Source organism: Tachysurus vachellii, chromosome 1 (genome assembly GCF_030014155.1).
Source record: "Tachysurus vachellii isolate PV-2020 chromosome 1, HZAU_Pvac_v1, whole genome shotgun sequence".
In the NCBI taxonomy this organism is placed as follows: Eukaryota; Metazoa; Chordata; class Actinopteri; order Siluriformes; family Bagridae; genus Tachysurus; species Tachysurus vachellii.
In genome coordinates, this window is record NC_083460.1 from 25,310,021 (window position 1) to 25,330,632 (window position 20,612).

Below are 20,612 nucleotides of genomic sequence, written 5' to 3' on the forward strand. Positions count from 1 at the left end.
AGGAACGGTTTAATGCTGTGTGTGCACGTGTGTGTGGGTGTGTTCCCAGAGTCTGTATTGCAATGCTAATGAGCCAAGCTGTCTGAGGACTGTCTCCCACACACCATCCCCCACCTCCCCATGGGGCAGTTGGGGCTCAGCTGTCCCCTCCACTTACCCCCGGATAAAGGAGCTGAATGGAGGACCTGCATCCTGCACCTGCTGCCCCCAACACACACACACAATAATTAGCACCCCTCCAGCTACATATGATGACTTGTCCTCATCTGATTGCAAATGTCACTACAATTGTGCCAGAATATTCCTTCATGTACCACAAGGCTGCCGGGGAAACATTATGGTGAAGAGTCAAAACATAATTTGTTTAAAAAGCATAGAAATAATACAAAATATTCCAAGTGAATCAAATGTACAAAAATCAAAGTAATGACATTTACGGTAGCTCTGTTAGACTGCCAAACTATATAGGTGTGTATATTCCTAGGTACAGTGTGCATATGGTAACAATTTGGGCTGATATCATTAGGCTTAATGTAAAATATTCCACAGCAGAGGGCTCAGGTGTGAGCGCTGAAGCTGTTCTCACACAGGGCACAGAAAAGGGGGGAGAACAGAGCCACCTGTCTGAAGAACAGGGCTGAAAGGCTGCATATTTGAATCTCATGATCATACTTTATAGACATTTCCAGCAGAATGGATCAATAGACATAAACTGCATCAATCATATACAGAAGTCATGTTGTACTCTTGTCTGGCTTCTGACTCTTGTCAAGGCTAATGTAACTGACATATAAAGGATGCTAATGTCAACCAGTTTGGCATTGTGTCTAACATGCTTATAAAACACTCTCAGTAATGTTAGACTTACTTATGTGAAGATTGATCATGTCAACATTTTAGTCCCTGTGTAAGTGGTTTCTATAGAAACAATAACATTAGAATGAATGCATTGATAGGAACCTGTGATTTAGATTAGAAATAGAAGTATTGTCAGCTGTGATAGAAAATGAATCAACACCTTCTGAATAGCCGAGAGTGGGAATTCAGGTGGTGCTGTGTAGAAATCATTTATACATGTTGGCTGATCTACATTTAGAACGTAGGGAAATAGCGTACGTTTAGTTTAGTTTAAATACTTAACCTGCTTGACAGGACACTTGGATTCTGTCTTATTTGTATAAAAGCAAATGAGTAAATATAAATCTAAAAATTTTACAACATTTTATAAGAACAGATCTTTACAGTAACAGACCAGTCAACACCAAAGACACTGAGTTACAATCTGCATTTAATAAGATTCAGAGGGAACTCAATTGCACACAGGGATGATGGGGAGAATTTCATAAAGGGAAGCTGATGGTCAAAGGGAAACAACAGGATATCATTTCATTCTCACACAGTAACCAAACATCAAATTAACAAATAATCAACTGTACCAAATTATACGGATTAATCAAAGCCCATTTGCTACCATATTCTCTCTACCAGTCACCGGTCCAGTGACGTGATTGTGCAATTTTTCCTTTTTGTTTTTGTGATACTTTGTACAACAACATGATCACCACTCTTCATGGTCACGAGCTCAGCCAACATTTTTCAGTCTTGTTTTTGGATACAGAAAGAAGACTTTTTCTTAATTTATTCAATATTCCGTCATGATTTTTTTAAAATCAAAGTGACTTAAAAAATAAGGAGTCAGTTTAAAAACAAATAATAAACATAATGTCAGCAATTTAATAAGAACAAGATAACAGTATATTATATCGCTGTTTACACACATGATAAAATATGAACATGGATTGCAAAAATTAGGTTTTGTAGACAATACTGAATCTAACTTACACTTCTGCAGCAGCAGATAGGGAAGGAGGAACTTCCTCCCTACACTCTTAGACAGAATAAGAAATAGGTTCTTGTACAGGTAGCATTTAAAGACCTAAATGGTTTCTATTTGGAACCATTTATGACAGGTAAACACTCTGCTGAAGGCTTTTATGACAACCGTTAAGAGTTAACCAAACTACCTTACAGGGTTCTAGATGTGACCTTTGTTCTCTAAGGTTACATTCACATATGCAGTGTCTGTAGATTTTATCTGAATAGAACCCTGCTGTGTTCTTCCTCTCACTGTGTTTTCTTAGAAGGGTGACAACACAGTAATCAAACAGATCAAAAAAACTGGTCTAGACGCAGGTCCGAGTGAGATCTAGCATGGTTCTGGTTTAATGAGAAAGCAGTTTGACTCCAAATCGACCTGACAATCAGCAAACAAAAAGACAAGTTCGAGAAATAGTTATCTAATGCCTTAGCACTAGCGTGGTGTTCTCAACAATCAGGTGATTCTTTTGATTTCTACACACACTTGATTTTTAGATATACACAACCCCCTCAGCTAAAGTTGTTTTTATGTTAACCTTATTAACAAATGAACCTGATTTCTCTGATTGAGATTCAGCAAATGAGAGTAAAGAGACGAATCTCACACAAGGATTTCCATCTAAAATGGAAGATAAGTTTTTATGACAGAAAAAACCCAACATGTTTTTGCCCTCCTTTCTCTATGAGATACTAAGGCACTAGCTATGTAGTGTTCTGAACTTCACAGCAGCATTTGGTCAATACTTTGATATGGTATTGTGCAATCTAGCTGAAATCTAGTTGAAATCTAGCAAATAAAACGTGCCCAAAATGTCACTATAATCTATTCAGGTGATACAAAGAAATATAGGTAATCTTTAAGGATTCTTAAGAAGCTTTTCATATAAGTCAATCTCAGAGGGAAAGGAAACAGAAATTTTCACAGAAATTCTTCTGAAATCAAGGGCCAGTAGAACATCTAACAGAGCCTACAGTCAATACACTACTGCTAAAAACTGGCCTTTATTAGCCTTTCTGTTGTGTTCACCTACATCCTACATATAAACCTAAACAATCACAGGATAAACCAGAGACAAGGTGTTATCAGGCAGCATAACAAGCGCTACAAGCATTTACCCATCTCAGACTTTTCCCTTTCATTTATTCGGTCATCGAGAGCATCTGAATGTAATGAATTGACAGATCATTTGATCTCTGTGGATTTTGCTAAAATTACAAGCTCAAGAGATAAACTGGTTTAAAAATGAACTTTACTATAATACCTAATCCTGCATTGCGGTCACAGACATAGGGTTTTCTCTTTATCTCAGAATGCATATTTTGATCAATCCAGATGGGCTGGTGATGGTGAAATTCACCACCCAGTGTTTGATCAACGACCATGTTATGCACTACTGTTTATGAACCTACCTTTAAAAATGTCTGTGGGGAAACTGAATTCTTTACCACTTTATGCTTTAGGATTGATAAACCTGCAGCTATGAGAGAAATTGTGTTCAGCATGGTGTTGGTTCGTCTCCACCAATTTAAAAATTAACAGGAATTTTCACAGTGAAGATGGTAAAAGGAAAGACATTCCACAGAGTGTTTTTGCTGCCCACAGTGTGTTGTTGCTGTTGTTAACATGGAAAAAACTTTACTTAATCTGTCCAGGTAAGACATTAACATTTCTGGCATTTAGCAGACGCCCTTATTCTGATTTACTTACATTTCATTTCAGTTTATACAGCTGAGCAACTGATGGTTGGGTCTTGCTCAGGGGCACAGCAGTGGCAACTTGGTGGACCTGGGATTCAAACTCATGACCTTCTGGTCAGTAGTCCAACACCTTAACTACTAGACTACCAAATCCCATATTGCCCTAGGTTGTTTAAAATGGCCACAGTTTAATTAATAATTTTATACATTTTTCTGGTGTAAAAAGTTTGGAAGCTGCAGTGGAAAAAAGCAATGTCATTGTATTTTTAGTCTTTTTTTGTAGTAGGAATAACATCTTAATTCTCCTTAAAAACAATCCCTATATATTTTTAAGTCACCTATTAGCTTTGTAAGTATATCGTATAATGTCTGAAAGACAGAACTAAAATGTGCACTCCTAATTTTTTTAGCTGAACAGTTTGATGGATAAAAATGAATTTAGCTCAGCTTTCCATGCAGAATTCATTGGGCCGTATAAGGCTGATTTCAGATTGATCTGCAAATGATTTCTTCGCACGTGTTGTACGTATTAAAATGAGGTACGTAAAGGGATGAGCATAAAGTAGTGTTTAAACCCTGTTTAAAGCTGTTCTTCATTTGTGATGATAGTCCCTGAACTATCTTCATCTGCCTCAGTGTTTTGTTGTTGTTTTTTAAATGAATTTCATCACTCCTCCTGTAAGGAATAAGTGCCTTTGAGCCGAAGCACATCCACGCAATATGAAAACATTTCAGGGGAAAATGCCCAGCAGGAGTGTTTTTAAATCAAGCAGCTGCATAATTTCCTCTCTTCTGCATGACTTGAAAAAAAAATCAATCTTTATGCAGTAGGACCATTAATTTTCTGCTAATTGTCCAGTTCTATATTAGTTACTGACCTGACAAGCAAACATTCTAAAAGTAAATAAGTTCCAGTCAAGCTCATTTAGTCAGTCTCATCCAGCCTGAAATTAATTCTCTACTACAAGTTGAGACAGGATGAAAATAAAGTCATAAGCATTTGCAAAAGAGATGTAGGAAGTGGTTAACTTATCATTAGTGCCGTTAATCAAATACCCGCTTTAATAAAAACAAAAAAAAAATCTGGTTCCAAAACAAGACACCAGTTTTCAGTGATCTTTAACTTCATTAATTATCAGCAGAGACATTATCACTGGAATCAGCTCTGAGCTGTTAGTCCATCATTAGGTACAACTACCTACACTGACCTTACTGGCAATTTTATCAGGTAGATCCAGCGTACAGGTCACTCTGTATGCTGTAATCCATCTGTTGACATGTACACTTTGTCAACAGCCTTTTCTCTGACTTTTCTATCATTAGAAAAGGGTCAGGAGTGATATTTTGGTGATGGATAAATTTTCAGCACCTGTACTGTAGGTGTATATGATAAACCAGTTATCAAGCAGGACAGGAAGCAAAGGATGACATTTTAGCATAGAATTTTCCTGTGGAAAATTAACCCAGTATTATTTCAATAAATCCCTCCAAAGCATCAATAACACAAAAGGTAACAGGAGCTAGACTGAGTGTTACCCCGACTCAGGACACTAATTCAATTCTCGTTTGACTTCTAACACACTTACAGAAAATGTAAGTGAAGCAGAACGCACAACTGTAAGCCCAATGAGCTTAGGTTTTTTACACTTAAAAAAACAAACAAACAAACAAACAAAAAAAGACATAACAGATATTTACAGCTAAACAAGATGAAGTACCAGAAAGGTAGTATTTGGAGTGGCAGAAAGCGCAACAGTCGGCAGGTAAGAGTATGACTGAATGAGTGGAGACCAAGGCGATTTCCTTTCCTTAAAGCACCTTTGTTTTAGTCAATTCTTCAGTTGGAATGAGGAAAGCTGTGGTGGTCAGGAACGTAGTGCAGCTCACAGAACAATGAGGAGGATGATCACAACGAACAGGATGGCCAACAAAATGCCAATAGCACACCATTGTCGCCGGTCTGTGAGAGTAAAGAGTGCAGAAACGAGGTGACGACAGTCATAAACATCCAGACCATGTTCCAATATGGCTATTTATCCTATCTAAAGAAATCCTCAAAAATAAATTCTTATTTAACCCAAATATAGTTAACCAGCAGGGCATACATTCTATCATATATTTATTAGCTCACTCATTAGCTCATGTGTGATGCCCTGTTCCATGTTTTGTTTACCTGGAAGACTAGGTTAGGTATTGTAGCTCACATAATGTAATAATGTTTAGTGAGGTAAATGCATTTACAGACTGAAGGAAAGTCAGCATTGTAGTTAAAATATATGAGTCAGGATGACATGATGATTTTTGTAAACAAGTTATGTGACAGCTTGGTCCTCAACTTTATTTTGTTTCCACTTGCATGTTCCTGATTTTGAAGAGAGAATAAAGTCTCTCTCATCATCTATGCAGATGAATTACCAATTCTGCAAAATCTATTCAACAGAATAGAACAACAATGGACATTTCTTTACAGAACACAAAGTTTACTATAATACAAATCTTCTAAATTAATATCAGTGTTTGTATTTATCCCCAATGAACAAGCCTGAGGTGACTGAGGTGACTGTGGTGAGGAAAAGATGTAGAGGAAGAAACCTTCAGAGGAACCAGACTCAAAAAGGAACCTCATCCTCATTTGGGCAACATTGGAAGGTGTGATTATAAATATACAGTCTGGCAATCGTGTATTAAATGCAGTCTGAATTTCTGACATTGCCCTGGCTATATTAAATTGTGTGCAACTGTTTGTGAATGAAAATGTCACAGCAAGTTAACAGGATCGAATGCTGTTGTATAAGCTGTTATAAACAAGGGTAGAAGTAACAGTTAAAGCCCATTTTCAGTTATAAATGTGATACAACAGAAAATGTCATCTTAGTATACTGATGCATAAATATGCATGTGTTCTGTGTTAGTCAGTAAAGAGTCAACTATGATTAAAGAACTAACAATAATGATACGAATTGTAAATTGTAGGTTTATAAATTTAAATTGTAATTGTACTACTAAATGTATATCCCTATATTTCTGTAAAAACATTAATCCCCTCTCAGATAAACAGCTCCTTTTGTGTCATTTTCTGACATTATAAGACTCATGAATTGTGTAAATTTTCACCGTTTATTCTCAAGTTTCCTTTGAGAGTCCCCAAGGTCAGACTTCCTGTTCTCGTCATGTAAAACCTTTTAAAAGTTGCTATCATAACCGAGCCGGCAATTTCCTTCCGCTAAAGTCTGTAACCTTCTTGACCTCAGGAAGCATGGGGTGGTTCTGAACAGGAAGTGAATTCATGGCTGAATTCTCTTAGACGTTTTCTGTCAGTTTACCCATGCATCAGCGTCAGCTTAGTAAATCAAAGTCTATCTAGTATTTACACTTAACGTCTTTCTTTTTAGGAGTTGTACATGCTGTGAAGAGGTGTAAGAGCTTTCCTGTTACTCACCACTAGTCATGTGGGAAACCTTAGCCAGCTTCTTCATCATATTATCCAACCTGGACTGGGTATTGTCCATCTCATGAGAAAAATCATCCAGCATTCTGCAAATCAGCAAGAGAAACATTTATCCCACAGATAAAAAATACCGCTTATTTATTTATTTATTTTTTACGTCACACACTATAGTGGTAACTATATTACATATGGAAACGTTTTTATTTGCGGAATGTTTAGGTTTTAAACAGTAAATCTTCTTTTCAAACTGATAATTTAGGATACTTTCTTTTTTTTTTTTTACATAAAACATATAAATCAGAAAAAAAAATCCCTGAATTTACAGCAACAAGCAAAACACAGGCCACTAATTTCCTGTGTAAATTTTAAACACGGCTCAATAATTTCAACAAGGGACACATCAACAGATAAATGATTACACATTTATGCAGATAATAAATGATCACACAATTATGCACATTATTCTATGAAACATAACAACAACAAAAAGTCTTTGGGTTCGAATGATCTGACAGTGGTGACTCAGAACAGGAAGCAGCTGAAGGACAACAACAACATCTAGACTCAGTGTATGAAACGATGCCAGTAAAATCCCGGCCAAATTCCATTACAGACTGTGTGATAAACTTTTCAGATTATATCATCCCCTGATTAGAAACTAACATGATCTCTCTAAATCATCAGTCAACATAATCTGCACTAGTGAGTTTGAGTAAATAATTTTACCATATGTGTAGCTGTCCTTGACTGTCTTTGGTTGGGTAAGCAATAAACGGTTCACATTATGAATGCTGATCTGAAATCAGCACTCAGAAATCAGCACACATCAGTTTACGTTGTACAACAGTATAACATGTACTTAGAGTGAACAGAAGTCACATAGCTTACACTGCCTGTTCATCCAGCTCCTGTCCAATCCGTTCAGACATGTTCTTCAATACGCCAATGGTCCCTGACACCAGCTCCAACTGCTCATCCTGCTGCTCTGCCATGAGCTACACAAACAACATACACAAGTCACAATCGTATGAAACAAAACCTTGTGCGACAAAGTGACAGTTTCTTATGCAATACTCAGTCAGTTTATATCACCGGCATGCAACTAATAATAGGCAATTAACAATTAGTTCATGATTATAAATAAGACCATTTGGAGTGGGTGTTTTACATCCCAAGTGGTGCTGCACATGCACATGTTGTTAAAGTACAAACCAACAAATCATCACTTCACAATATTCACAATATACTGTGGTCTTGTTTACCTGTTGCTGCGATTGTTGCTCGTCAATAAACTGAGAGTTTGCTGACTGCAGTTCTCGGTCTAGACGTGTGTATTTATCTCCTCCCGGTTGCCAGATCGGTCCACGCGACCCTCCTTCTCCCATCAGAGTCTAACACAGAAACAGATTTACACACAACAGCTTGTAATAATGAGGAATCAGCATTATGATCACCGTAATACATGGAATCAGCGAACAATTCGATTAGCTTGGAACTAAGATCAATACAAACCTGTCTGCTTTTCTTGTCTGACAGAGACATGGCCTGATTTGCCATTTGATCTTTCATATCCTGAAAAAAATAAAATAGTCCTTGATATTTACTAGGCTGCAAATGGTTCCCAGTTTAGACACATTACACCCAACAGGACTGAGTAAAAATCCTTGACAAAAATGAACAAATTCATGATGCACAATTTGAAATATTTAGTATTCTATACATATTTACATAATTAGAATTTTACACTGAAAAAAGAATAAATATTAAGATGATAAATAACATTTGCATCTCTGACTTTACGATAGTTATGTACATTTTATATTTTCAGGCCATATCCCAATGCGCAAAATCACCATCTTCATTTAGTGTTACGTAAACATCTCTAGGTCCTACTTAAGTTCTTCCAACAAAGAATGAGACTGAAACTCATACAGAGTACATTGCAAGCTGACAAACTCAAGAGAACACCATATAAGAGCTATTTACAAATAAAATGCATTAGTAGGTTTATAGGTGCATCTCAATAAATTACAATGTCATGGAAAAGTTTATTTATTTCAGTAATTCAATGCAAGTAGTGAAACTTGTGTATTATATAAATTCAGTACACAGACAGAAGTAGTTTAAGTCTTTGGTTCTTTTAATTATGATGGTATTGGCTCACAAATCTCAAAAAATTAGAATACAGTAATACCTCGAGATACGAGTTTAATTCGTTCCGTGACCTTGCTCGTATCTCAAATTGCTCGTATCTCAAAGCAATTTTCCCCATTTAAATTAATTGAAATCCCATTAATCCGTTCCAGCTAGCAAAATTCCACTCGAGTTGTTTTGTTTATGTGTTTTGAATATGAAAAATATACGGTACCTGTATTTATAAATGACAAATATTGTATAAAAACATACAGTAATAAAAGAGAATGTTAAAAAAATAAACTGGTTTTACTTTGTTTCGTTTTTGTTGTTACTTGGGATCTTTGTTTCGTCGAAATTTGGTCGAATCACAGCTCGTACCTCAAAAAATTCGTATGTCAAAGCACTTGTATCTCAAGGTATCACTGTACTTCATAAGACCAATAAAAAAACCTTTTTAGTGAATATTTGACCTTCTGGAAAGTATGTTTATATACTGTTTATGTACTCAATACTTAGTAGAGGCTCCTTTTGCTTTAATTACTGCCTCAATTTGGTGTAGCATGGAGGTGATCATTCTGCGGCACTGCTGAGGTGGTATGGAAGCCCAGGTTTCTCTCTCATTTTCCTCTTGACAATACTCTATAGAGAATCTGGTGAGTTTGCTGGCCAGTCAAGCACACCAACACCATGGTCATTTAACCAACTTTTGGTGCTTTTGGCAGTGTGGGCAGGTGAAAAATCCTGCTGGAAAATGAAATCTGCATCTTTAACTGGTCAGCAGAAGGAAGCAGGAAGTGCTCTAAATTTTTTGCCAAATGGGTACCGTGACTTTGTTTTTCCTAAATCACAGTGGACCAACACCAGCAGATGACATTGCACCTCAAATCATCACAGACTGTGGAAACTTAACACTGGACTTCAAGCAACTGGGGCTATGAGCTTCTCCACCCTTCCTTCCTCTAGGACCTTGGTTTCCAAATGAAATACAAAACTTCAGGATTGGCTTAACAAGAGGAATGCGACAACTGTATCCAAATTCCTTGACACGTCTGTGTGTGATGCCTTGACCCCAGTCTCAGTCCATTCCTTGTGAAGTTCTTGAATCGATTTTGCTTGACAAGCCTCTCAAAGCTGCGGTTCTCTCGGTTGGTTGTGCATCTTTTTCTTCCACACTTTTTCCTTCCACTCAACTTTCTGTTAACATGCCTGGATACAGCACTCTGTGAACAGCCAGCTTCTTTGGCAATAATTGTTTGTGGCTTACCCTCCTTGTGAAGGACATCAATGATAGTCTTCTGGACAACTGTCAGATCAGCAGTTTTCCCAATGATTGGTTATCCTTGTGAACCAAATTGAGAGACCATTTTGATGGCTCAGGAAACCTTTGCAGGTGATTTGAGTTGATTAGCTGATTGGCATGTCACCATATACAAAATCATCACAATTAAAAGAACCAAAGTTTTAAACTACTTCAGTCTGTGTGTACTGAATTTATATAATACATGAGTTTCACTATTTGAATTGAATTACTGAAATAAATGAACTTTTCCACAACATTCTAATTTATTGAGATGCACCTGTACTATCAGTTAGTATATTAATGCAAGAAATGAAGTCTAAATAAACTTGAAATACACTGAAGAACTCACCTTGACAGTCTGCCTTGTGTTGGTTATGAAAGCTTTCCGCTTGTTCAGCTCTGTGGAATCAAGATTGAACTTCCGTGGATTTGCTTCCACAATACGTGAAAGTCACTGTTAAGGTATTGTTATAACATAGCTTACAATACAAACATTTACAATTTGCCATTAACAATATAATAAACTTAACATGTATAAGAATAGTAAGGATATTAATGGTCTCATCCAAGTCCTCAAGATCCCATTCTATAGACCTCAAGCTGTTCCTCAACTCATTGGTGGTCCAGTCAATCTCCTCTTTAGTGGCACTACCAGGGTCCTGCAACAGTTCGGTCCATCTCTGATACAGACCCTGGGCAGTGTTCACCGCCTTCTGGACCTCCCTTAGGCATAATGAACATTATTAACTACAAGTTAGAATAATTGCATAAATAGAGAGGGATAATCAAACAACGTATTCAAAAGAAAACAGGGCCCACATGAACTTCCAAATGAACATATGTCTATAGTTGTCAAAAAGTCCATTGCCATCAGACCTTTGAAGTTTTGTAGAAATTGACAAGAGAAGCTATTTTACTGAGAAATATCCAGCCATAATCTTAATTTAAATATCTACTGATGTGATACCTGGCTAATATGCTAGACTGGCTTCAGTTATTAAATATTTTCTAATCAGATTCACTATATTTTGACAAATTACATAACATACACAACAACTTCATAATAAAGGCCATAAAATCTATGAGCTTTTAGATTTTATGGCAAGCAGCCCTAACAATAATGCAGCTGCCAGGTCATTATATTCTGTGCTTCTATACTAACATCTTACACAGAGACAATTATTTATTTGGTGTTTTGATTGTATTACATTCATGAGAGAGAGAAAAAGAGAGAACAGTGAGAGAACATTATAGCTGCTAACCTGTTCGGTGGACAATCCACAACATTAAATGTAACTAAACCTCTAGAAGCATGATGTGGTGTTCTTGCTATGGTATAAGAGGAAAAAAAACACTTCAAGTCACTAACTTTAAGGTGTTAAAAGTACCATGACATTGCGTTGGTCCACAGAACACCACCGAATCATTGATTATTTTCCTAGAACAGCACTCCCTGTCATGTTTAATTCATCAGCATCATATATCAGCTGAGTTAGAATCTAATATATCAGTTAATCAGCACACCACTAAAGGAAATAAATTAATTTCATTTTGCAAAATCATCAAAAATTTCATTTTGCAATATCGTACATAAGTTACCTATTTGTTTTACTGCTAATGTGTAAACATGACCTTGTTTACGTCTTACTAAAGCTTCTTGTCCCTTATTTTCCTCCTGACAGAGTTCATCACCATCCTGCATGCTGTTAGTTCATGAATGATGTACTAAGCGTCTGTTTTGTCAGTTTCTATCAAAATTCACGACTAAATATACAAGAAACAGAGTTTGGACGTTAACATAAAACATGTAGTTACAGTTACCACCTAGATAGCGCGATTGTACTATAGCTGTGTGGCTATAAGGCTGAGTTCGGGTGTTGCTTTGTGTATTTATTTTATTTCATTTAGGTATATTTTTAATCCAGGGAGAAATAGTGGATGGAGTTAATGTGAGTATTTAACGGATTTACCTTTCAGTACCTACTTAGCCACACTGAGACGTGTAGCTGTTACTACGGTTAGCTTGCTAACGCTATTGTTCTATAACATAATTAGCTAAGTCAGTGAAAATACTCACCCTTTCACAACAAAAAACGGGTCTTCCATCGACATTGCTCTATTCACATAAAAGACCCTTTATGCGAAAAAAGACATGCCCTAAAATTCGGCTGTTATTCTCTGGCGTTCTGTCGCTATCACACACAACCGAATGGATGCGTGTGTTGTTTACATGAGAAGTAGAACACACATTCTATATCCGGGTCAGAGGTCAGAAAGTATTCTTATTTCTTTTCTTTTTTCTTACTCGCTTCATATGCGTGTTTTGAATATTGGAAAATGGAACGTTTAAAACACGATTTGCTGATGTTCTGTGTTCAAAGCAAAACATCGATGTTATAAAAAAACATACAATATGTATCTTTACTGTTCTCTCTATCTATTTATTTATCTGTCCAATCTCTTTGCCTGTCTGTGTGTCTGTTTGTGTTAGTGTTTCTGTCTGTCTAGCTATAGGGTATTTAGGGAGGTTGTGAATATTCTGTTGTGAAAATTGTCAAAGACAATTCAACGGTATCCAAAAACAATGCAGTATTAAAACAATTGTATGTTTCCATGATACAGAATCAGAATTAGGTTTATTGGCCAAGTGTGTTAACACACAAGGAATTTGTTTCCAGCTGTTTGTGACTCTCAAAAGTACAGACATAAATGACACTATACTATACAAGCTATACAATACAATGCAGATGAGATACAATATAGACAGAATGAGTATTATATATGAATATAGAATATGACTGATCAGTTATGTACATAAAGAGTGCAAATAACAATATTGTGCAATATTATGCCTTTTGTACAATATATAGCAGCAGTAGTGTGTATAATATATACTGATGATGTGATGACTTAATTACATTTACAGTACTTGGCAGATGTCATCAGACAGAGTGATTTACATTTTATACAGCTGAGCAGGGGCAGTTTGGTGGAGCTGGGATTCAAGCTCATAAACTTTGAATCAGTAGTGCGGCGCCTTAACCAGCAGGCTAACACATCCCCATAATGTGATGGAAAACAAGAAAATGTTTTAGAACAAGTTATGACATGCCCGGACATGCATAAAGCTCTATCTGTCTGTTTTTCTGCATTTAAAACTTTGACACAAAACTTTTGACAATTAAAAATTATGACATGCGCAATAAAGTTTTACTATTTTACTAAGTTTTACTATGAATCACTATTACAGCTTAATTCCATACAACATTAGATAAGAAAAGAGTCTGCAAGAAGGCGGCTATTGTTTTTTTACCAGATATCTGTGTTTTATAAAGATGATGTACATTTTATATTGTAGATTTCTAATATTCTTCCTATACGTATTATTTCAGTGTTGCACTATCAATGTGTGTATTATAGTATTTACTGTATCTGTATTTGGAATTTAATATTCTGTAAATTACTTTACAGTATTTTAAAAGTATTCTGTAAAATACTTGCAAACAGTTTAAACATCATCCTCAGAGACCTTTTCAAACAAGTCATGAAATGTCGCATCTAACTCCATTACTGAAAGTTCCTGTCATCACATCTATCCTTGTACATTATTTACCACAGTGCTTAAAATAATTTAATTATTCATATTGCTCACTCATTATCTGCGATATCAACACCATGACCTGGCAGCAGTTGCTGATTACTGCATCTTGAATATCACCTATTCAATTAATTGAAAAGCCAAATAAAACCTCAATCAGACATAATTAATTTATCCTTAGGCAAAGTTTAACAACCATATTACAGTATGTGTAGATCTATCACTTAGTGCTTAAGACTTCTGACACTGTATTTTATATAATACTAGTATTACACTTTGACAGTTGACATTAGTATTGAAAGCAGAAAGTAAGCAGTACACAGAGTTTATGCCCAAAGGACCTTCTAGACTGGATCATTTTCAAATAAATGATGCAACATCAAGTAATACTTACTTGGTATTTCAGTAAGAGAGATTTGGTATAAATGCATGAACAAATTGTTCTGTATCTTAGCCATACACATCACTGATATCATTACATGTTTTCCTGTACATGAAGACCATGAGTCTGATTCCCGTATATGTAATGATTTAAAGTCATTCAATTCAATTTATTTGTATAGCGCTTTTAACAATTCCCATTGTCTCAAAGCAGCTTTACAGAAGTATAGAAACAGAAGAGAGAGAAAAAAGAAATAAATATATAAGAAGAAGAAGAAGAAGAAGAGAAAATATGACTAAAATTAAATAAATGGATATATACATATATATGGACATATACATATATATGGATATGTTTAAAATTAATTAAAAAAAATTAACATAAAATTTAAAATACTATATATATATACACACTATACTATATATACTATACTATACTATATATACTATATATAATATAATATATATATATATATATATATATATATATATATATATATATATATATATATATATATATATATATCCCTTTCCCTAATGAGCAAGCCGGGGGTGAGGGCGGCAAGGAAAAACTCCCTGAGATGTTATGAGGAAGAAACGTTAAGAGGAACCAGACTCAGAAGGGAACCACGTCCTCATTTGGGTGACATGCAATGGGAAATAATGTAAATGTAAATAATGTCCTTTGTACAACAGTTTATAATAGGATATAGATATATTTGGCAGCATGGTCACACACTTTAATAACTTCTAGGTGTGAATGAGTGTGTGAACTGGAGTATTGACTGGTTTATTCCTGCCTTTTAATCCTAATGTTCTCAAGACCTTGGAGTAACTGAAACTGACCAGGATAAACCACGTCTTGAATATGAATGAATGTATCTATTTATATGTGTTTAGCACTGAACCAGTGCTTTAATGGAATGTACTTTAACACGTATTAAATAGGAAACTTCGTACGTCATGTAATTCGAGTCTAAATGCTATCCATGTAAAGAAAGACATCAGCGTATTACGTCATTCTTAAAAAGCGTATTACGTCATTCCGTCTGTTTTTGTTTATGAGCCTCAGCTAAAACAGGCTCTAATCATAAATAATATCAATGATTTGGATTTAAATAGCCTTTGAGAATCGTGTTTCGCCTTTATCTGTTTAGTGAATGTGACATTGGGTTAACTGTCTCCTAAAAACAGACCCCATGTCTCCCCTCCCCCTACACTACTAACGGCTTCATTCACATTTCCACTGTCGGGGTTTGCACAATAGTGGTCACGTGACCAGCAGACACACACACACACACACACACACACACACACACACACACACACACACACACGCACACACACAAACCATTACATCAGTCCAGGAAGTTAGAGGGGGATTTTTCTTAAAGGAGACGAGATCATTTTGATCTCGACCTACATAAAACAAGCTATATCTGACCAAAAATCATTTCTAACATCTTCCAGTGTCATCACCGAGTGTTACACTTTATAACTGCTTGAAATTTGTAAATGTATTAAATTCAAATTTGTTTTTAAAAACGAAATAATTCTCATTTTCTCTGTAAGTAATAACAATACAATAAAATAACATAGTAGTTTTATTATTATTATTGTTGTTGTTGTTGTTGTTATTATTATTGCTTTCCTGAAATGATCATTAAACAAAAAAACATTGGTTAATAATCTACATAACGCACGTATTAAATAATTTTCTGAGTTCGAATGAGTGAGTAATAACGTAGTGGTTTATTAATTGTAGCTTTTTATTTAGTAGTATATGTATTTTTTTCTCGTCGTAAAAACATATCTGTCTTTTTAAACCATTTTCCACGCTCGTATTTAAATATATTTGATTTGCATATCGTGTTCCTATTGGCCCGTGTCGATTTGGCGGGGCGGAAATCCGAACGTTGGTATCGTTTATCTCGTGACGCGATTGGCTCTCGTTAGAAGTTACGTTCGAATATAAAAGGGGGCTAAAAATAGAAACGGTCTCATTCCTCTCTAGGCTGTTGTTGGGTGCGTCAGAAAAATACGGGTTTTTGATTCTAAATCTAATCTCGAATGATCACCCACAGTAACATAAGGTTAGCGATGCGATCCTTCTGTTGTTATTTATTTATCGTCGCTACGTTGTGAACCGAATCCGCCTACACAGAGGAATAAAGAAATACTCCTGAAACAGTTGGTTTTGTTGTAACTGTACACCAGGAGTTATTTTACTGGATGATGTTTAGATGAGAATCGACGTCGATCGGGAATAAAAAGTCTGAGCTCATTTGACACTGACGTTTTTTTTTTTGGACCTTTTTTTGCCCCCTGAACCTGTTTGATTATGGAGTACAAAGTGGAGGCGCACCGGATCATGAGCATCTCCTTGGGGAAGATCTACAATTCCCGAGTCCAGCGTGGAGGCATCAAGCTGCACAAGAACCTGCTCGTGTCTCTGGTGCTAAGAAGCGCCCGCCAGGTTTACCTGAGTGACTACTACGGCGGAGGATGTCTGAATGCCCAACAAACTAAAGACTGGGAGCTCACAGAGGCCGCAGAGTCAAAGGAACCGCTTCAGACCGGAGCGGAGTGTGAGCGGCTCGAGCAGACCGAAAGTGGCGAATCTGCTGAAAGCAAAGCACAGATTGAATCTCCACTGGACTCTGAGGTTCATGTGGACGTTTCGCCGTCTTCGACAGAGTCTCCTGTAATTACTGAGCCACAATGTGAATCCAAAACGACCCAGGTGGACTCTTTGGTCCCTGAAACGAATTCAGAGGAGCCTCCGAAACCCGCCGTCTGTTCAAACCGGAAACGGAGCGCTGAGAAGTCGCCAAGCGGCACTGATGCGCCTCTAAAACGGACTAAAGTCACCTCTCCGGAGCAGGAGGAAAGTGACGAGATGGACACAAGCAACGTGTCAAACCTCATCACCATCTTCGGGTCAAGTTTTTCCGGACTGTTAAGCAAAGAGAGCGTGAAAGAGGACACACAGGAGGACGCCGGGGACTCGGGCCAAATCTGCTGCGATCAAATGCTGAAGAATCTCAACCCGTGGAGCACAGCCATCGTTGCGTTTTAAGCAATAAAGAACAGTGTTTTGTTCACACGTGGTGGTTTGTGCCGGTACTCTAAAACACGTGGTTAAGGGACTTTCCCCACACCACGCGCGGTGCTGTCGAGTTTACACCGTGGCCCATAGTCTCAAATCGGCTTCGGTCTGGTCACCTATATGCTCAATATGGTGTACTCGTAAGGGGACTAAGAAGCCGTTTGGAACACGGCCCGTATTGTAAAACCGAGGAATGTTAACGTGTTGGTGCTACTACAGAGAGCTACAGCGTCAACGGAAATGACGTCATTGAACGGAACTAAACTTTTTACAGCATTTGTGAGCTGAGTTGAGCTCAACCAGCAATCAGATGATCATGGCGGACTAGTGATTTATTAGTGTGAAGTGTTACGCTCATGACATTTGTATAAATGAAAATGTTACACTGATGTAAGACCTGCCTACAAACCAAGAGTCTGCAAGACTGAGGCTACTGGTTTCTCCCAGATGTCTTTGTTTTATAAAGACTTGTACATTTGTAACATATGTTCCTGTACATATTGTTTTCAATGTTGCATTATGGATCTATGTATTTTGGTATTTACTATTCTGACTATTACGTGATGGTCACGTATTAAAAAATGTGAAATGATCTCCTTTCTTTTTCTCTGGTTATTTCTAATCGTACATTTGAGTCAGGCAACACGTTTAAAAGCTCTTAAGTATAGAGTAGGAAATTCATTGGCAGTGAATTAACCTAGTATAAGAAAATAAAGAAGTTGTTTAGTTTTGACTACTATGATGGAATATGATGCATTAAATAATCATGAGCATTTCTCTTATTTATAGTGTCTTCACGATCTAGGGTACTAAACTGAAACATCCAGCCATTAAATACAACCTTACATGCACTCGGACTCACACACTTCCTTTAAATTAAGCAGAACTACCCATAAGCGGAAGACAGTGGTGTGATAAGAACCAGACAGGGCTAAGTGCTCAGTCCCTGTCTTACTGAAACTGAAACAGATTCTGTCTTCTGTCTATTTTTACTGCTTTACTGCCCTGAAGAATTCACGGTATGTAGGCTTTACTATCAATCTAGGCTCCAAGGCACATCTTAACTCTGCCTGTTTAGTGTGATTAAAACACTAGGCCATTCCTCATAAGTCAAAGTGTCTATGTCTGGTTTATAGGAATTTATATACAGCAGTAGTTTGATTTGTAAACTGTTAGCGTAGAAACATAATAATTACAGAGGAGTCCAAGTTCAAATAGCTACAGAATCTTTTCACCATCAGCATACAGTTCTTGTTATCCAATGAGTAAATACAAACACTAGTTTTCAAACATGGCCTTATGTCCTGTATGACCACATTCTTTCACACAGACACGACATCTTTCTGTAGGGAAAACCCAGAAGCACTGGGCAAAATATGGGTCAGTCAAATTTCAATCCAGCTGACCACAATCCCTCAGTGCTGTACTTTCAGAGGCTGAGCTAATGTAGGAACACTGTGTCATGCTTCTTTGGTAACTTGTAAACTAATCAGAGACTATTTATTTATTTATTTATTTATTGAGGCCCAGAACAGCTAGCTTCCAGCAAGCACGATGTCAGTCAGGTTGGACAAGTTGGCCCTTTGCATGTCATTCACTGTAGGAGGTATAATTCATCACTATTCGTGATGTAGTTGCTGTGGTTTGCTTGATGTACACAGTGGAACACTAGAAGGAAGGTGCATGTGAGTACATGCCTGAGCCAAGCTAAACACATGCAGCTGTCCCTCTCCTTCACCAGACTCTCCCCCTCCTCCTCTTTTTACTCCTGTGTTCCTCATTCCTGGAAGGAAGAGAGGGGGAAAAAAGTGTGATTGCGAAAGTGTTTCCTGGCGATATCCACAGCAGGAGCACATGTGTGTCTGGAATGTTGGGTGGAAGTGGAGAAATACTGAAGTGAGTTTCACGTGATATAAAATACACTTTTACAGCACACTTTTGAAAACAACCCAAATATGTAGCAAATGAGTCACTTTTTTTGGGTTAAAATGTGTATTAAGATGAAATCACTTGAAATACATCAAGCTATTTTAAGTGCTATTAATTATTAATTACACACTATGAGCTTCTGTGTGTGCCTGGTTTAATGTGGTCACTGGTTGCGCCCTTCTTCCACAACAGGAACTGGGAGAAATCCAAAGCAAACACCCGCCTGTAAACATGTAGAGACAAGATCTGCTCTAACAGAGCTTTTGTTCTGTGAAAAAAGAGAAGTAAAGAATCAACTCCATTCCTCTCTACTTATTCAACAAGATGGATATCTTAAAGCAGGTCTCTGAAGAGAGCAAATTAATCATTTTGCTCATCAATCAGTTAACCACCTTAAACCAAATGAAGCTTTCCAAAGAAGCAGAGAATAATTTTGATTTTACAACATGTTAGACAAATAATTTTTATTTATTAGAAAGAAGGCCAACAGTCTAGTTAGATGTTTGCTTTCAATAAACAGCCTGAATACTAAAGTAAAAATGTGTGGTACCATCATGTAATGTATTGTGTTTGTGTGGAATGTTAAAACCCCTTCCCTTACATATGTCCTACACAATGTATATATTATATATTTAAATCTATTTTAAATGATCTTTTGAAAAATAAGTCGTCATTTTGTATGTAGCTTTGTTTTTAATTACTGTTAATTTTCACCACCCGCTAGCTATTCCTTCCCTACCACACATCTATAGTGTCAGGGAGACTGAGGATGTAGTACATGATTAATCCCTGACACATGAATCCAACCTCTGCATATTTTAAACTGCTGCTCATGCTGCATCAGTGTACAGCACAACACTAAGAAGAAAGTGCTGTCTACCCCCTTCTGAATACATTAGCTCACAGATGCCGGTGATTGGTTAGTGATGTTCCTATTGTCATTGTAAAAGATGTCTTTCCACCTATAGAGCTTGGCCAATTTTGCTCTCTAGACTCCTGACCATTATGGCTGTTACATTAAGATTCTGAAGTCTGAATCCCACCACCTGCTTCAGCTGAGGCGTAAACTAGTTTGTGATATTATCTTTATTACTAGGTGAAAACACTAACAAAATGAAGTACCATTACATACTGT

General features: G+C 36.8%; 2 protein-coding genes across 2 annotated transcripts; one reads left to right on the forward strand and one right to left on the reverse strand.

Moving 5' to 3' along the window:
- Positions 1–1,270: 1,270 nt before the first annotated feature.
- Positions 1,271–12,691, reverse strand: stx6 (syntaxin 6). The gene is made up of 8 exons (XM_060879622.1): positions 12,538–12,691; positions 11,014–11,183; positions 10,810–10,904; positions 8,537–8,596; positions 8,287–8,415; positions 7,913–8,019; positions 7,016–7,110; positions 1,271–5,536 (listed from the first exon to the last, which is right to left on the reverse strand). Exons 1-8 carry the CDS (start codon positions 12,570–12,572, stop codon positions 5,460–5,462), a joined length of 768 nt encoding a protein of 255 aa, XP_060735605.1. The 5' UTR covers positions 12,573–12,691; the 3' UTR covers positions 1,271–5,459.
- A 3,740-nt stretch (positions 12,692–16,431) lies between these two features.
- ier5 (immediate early response 5) lies at positions 16,432–18,140 on the forward strand. Its single transcript, XM_060879633.1, has one exon. The coding sequence runs from the start codon at positions 16,781–16,783 to the stop codon at positions 17,516–17,518; it is 738 nt and encodes a 245-aa protein (XP_060735616.1). The 5' UTR covers positions 16,432–16,780; the 3' UTR covers positions 17,519–18,140.
- Positions 18,141–20,612: the final 2,472 nt, after the last annotated feature.